Genomic DNA, 2,322 nt, shown 5'->3' with positions numbered 1-2,322 from the left:
GGAGGGGGGGCCTCAGCCCCCTCCCCTACCCAGAGCTAAGGGCTGGATTGGGCCCCCTGCCTCGGCTCGCCTGCCATGTGGGAGTTTCGGCAGGTCGGGAACAGAGTTTGCATTCACAGCCAGATTCAGAGCCCAGTGCAAATAAATCTATAGCCAGGGTTTTAGAAACCTATTTTCCTGTGTTTTATTTGGGTTTCCAGTGTCTTTGCACTCGTGTGAATGGTGCAAATTCATCTTCTATTGATGCTGGGTAAAGCGCTAGCAGAGAAAACACCAGTGCAGGGGGTTGGGTATTTCAGAGCCCTAAAGTCCTGGGTATGGGTTTATTTAACCAAGTCATCCAGAGCACGAGCCTCTGACTCTCACCATGAAGAAAAATGGCACCAGCACCTTTAAACTTTAACCTGGGAGCTCTGTGCTGGTTTTCTCTGCCTCTCCCGACCTGGCATCTGATTTTCACACTCATCCCTTGCAGGGGGTCTGGAGCAAAGGGGCTGTCCCAAAGGCTCAGTGATGTGAGGGCTTCCCTCCTGGCTGGGAGACCCAGTCCCGAGACAAAAGCGTTACCTGTGGACCAGCAGCCCCTGGCAGGAGACGGGATGGGACGAGGACTTTGTGGGCACAGCCAGCCCAGCCTAGAGCCGTCTCCTGGGGTCTGGGTGAGTTACGCCTTAGAAGTCGAGCTCGTCGCCTCATAGCTGCCCCACACTCGGTAATAACAGAGGATTATTTATATCACAAGGATTAATGGAGGATTAATTATATTGCAGTGCCACAGTCTGACGTCACTGCCCAGGAGTAGCAATTTTGGAGACTCAAGCCAGAACCTCAAGGTGTTTTTGCAGTGCGGGAAGGATTTTCAAAAATAGCAGCTTTTTGAAGACCGTGGACATTGATGGAAATGCCCCAGTCCCTGCTGTGGCTGTTCAGATTTTAAGACAAGATTTCCATAGCATTTAAAATACTAACATTTCTTCTTCTTTGTCTTTGTAATTGCATTCTTGGGGGGGGGTAAGATCGGAATAGTATCTTTCCTTCTTTTACTTCATTTTTGTGCTCTCCAGTACTTCACGGGAAGAACCTAACCACGAGGAATGTCTAACTGGGAGGCAGATAGAGTCTAACTATCCTTCCTGTGTTATTCAGTTCATGAAGACTAAACCACAGGTTTGGATGCAAAGAGGTCATGAACGGATGGAGAGGGGACACGTTAAACCATCTGCTTCACCAGCTTAGATCAGAGAAATCTAGCAAGGCTGAAATTGAGCTTTAGGCAGCTGGGTTTGGAACTGCCCATCAGAGAAGCTGGAGCAATCTCCTACCTTTTTTCGTTGCCGTATGACTTCTGTGCGACTTTGGCGTGCAGTATCAGTACTGTCTGGTCTGCCGGCAGCTGCAGGTACCTCCGCACACCGTCTCGAAACAGGCTGGTTTGGTACGGGTTGGATCTACAAGACAGCAGTTCTCCAGCACTGTAACACCAGAGCGGGGCTCCTCGCCTTGCCCTACCAGCCGTATGCCGAGGCGGGAGCCTGGAGCTCTCTCCGTGTCCAGCCTGATGGGATGGGGAAGGTAGAAAGGCTTTCCCATCGGAAAGCACTGGAGCTCAGCTGCTTTACAATTGGGGCTGGCATTGGGAAAAAAAAAAAAGTCTGGATAACAGAATGACAGCTTCATCAGTTTTCCATCGAACATGCACAGGGTGCTACATTAATAGCTCTGAGACACGCATTTCTAAGGCTTCCAGTCCCATGCAACAGTGGCTGTGCTCTAATTGATTATTAATTTGTTTTTCCACTTGATGTGCTTGTTGCTGTATGGCTTTTTGGTGAGCCGGGAAATGATGCTGCTGAGCCGTGAGTGCAGCTGGGGAGCTGTCACGCAAGGAGGAGCTGCTTGTTGGCTTCTGCAAGGGCTGTTGGGTGAAAATAGCTGCATTTTTCTCTGAGACCTAAGAAGTAGGTGGTTTTGCTGATTGTTTCTGCTCTATTAACTAGAAGGAGTTCCCATGCACTACTGCTAACTTAGTAGGTTGGGCGTTGGCCGGCTAGAGAGAGATGAGGTGGGTATAAGCCCAAGGTGCCCTGCTCTGCCACCTGGGATGTGCACAAGAACTGGGGGGTGAAAGGGGGGAGACTTACGGAGTGTCTACTGGGGAGACCTTCTGTGGTGCTGACTTGCTTTCAGAGGAGGTGAGACCACCCATCTGAACACCAGCTCCTGCCCTACTGAAAGCCCCTGAACCCCCTGAGTACCTTTGGCTGGATAAGGGGAAACCAGAGGAGAGGGAAGGGGGCTGCCCGGGCGGGAGGCCCTCCCTGG

General features: G+C 51.0%; 1 protein-coding gene across 1 annotated transcript in view; it reads right to left on the bottom strand.

Annotated features, from left to right (window-relative positions):
- RBPJL (recombination signal binding protein for immunoglobulin kappa J region-like) overlaps positions 1 to 1,448 on the bottom strand; it is a gene marked incomplete at its 5' end in the record, with an annotated part of 6,336 nt that extends 4,888 nt beyond the window's left edge. Inside the window, one exon of the mRNA XM_009706269.1 lies at positions 1,323 to 1,448. Coding sequence (XP_009704571.1) covers positions 1,323 to 1,448 — 126 coding nt within the window. The remainder of the gene's footprint in view (positions 1 to 1,322) is intronic.
- Positions 1,449 to 2,322: the final 874 nt, after the last annotated feature.

The sequence above is a fragment of the Cariama cristata genome, unplaced genomic scaffold, assembly GCF_000690535.1.
Source record: "Cariama cristata isolate BGI_N322 unplaced genomic scaffold, ASM69053v1 scaffold32528, whole genome shotgun sequence".
NCBI classification, from domain to species: Eukaryota; Metazoa; Chordata; class Aves; order Cariamiformes; family Cariamidae; genus Cariama; species Cariama cristata.
The sequence above is the reverse complement of the archived record's forward strand: the minus strand, read 5'-3'. Positions and strand labels throughout refer to the sequence as shown.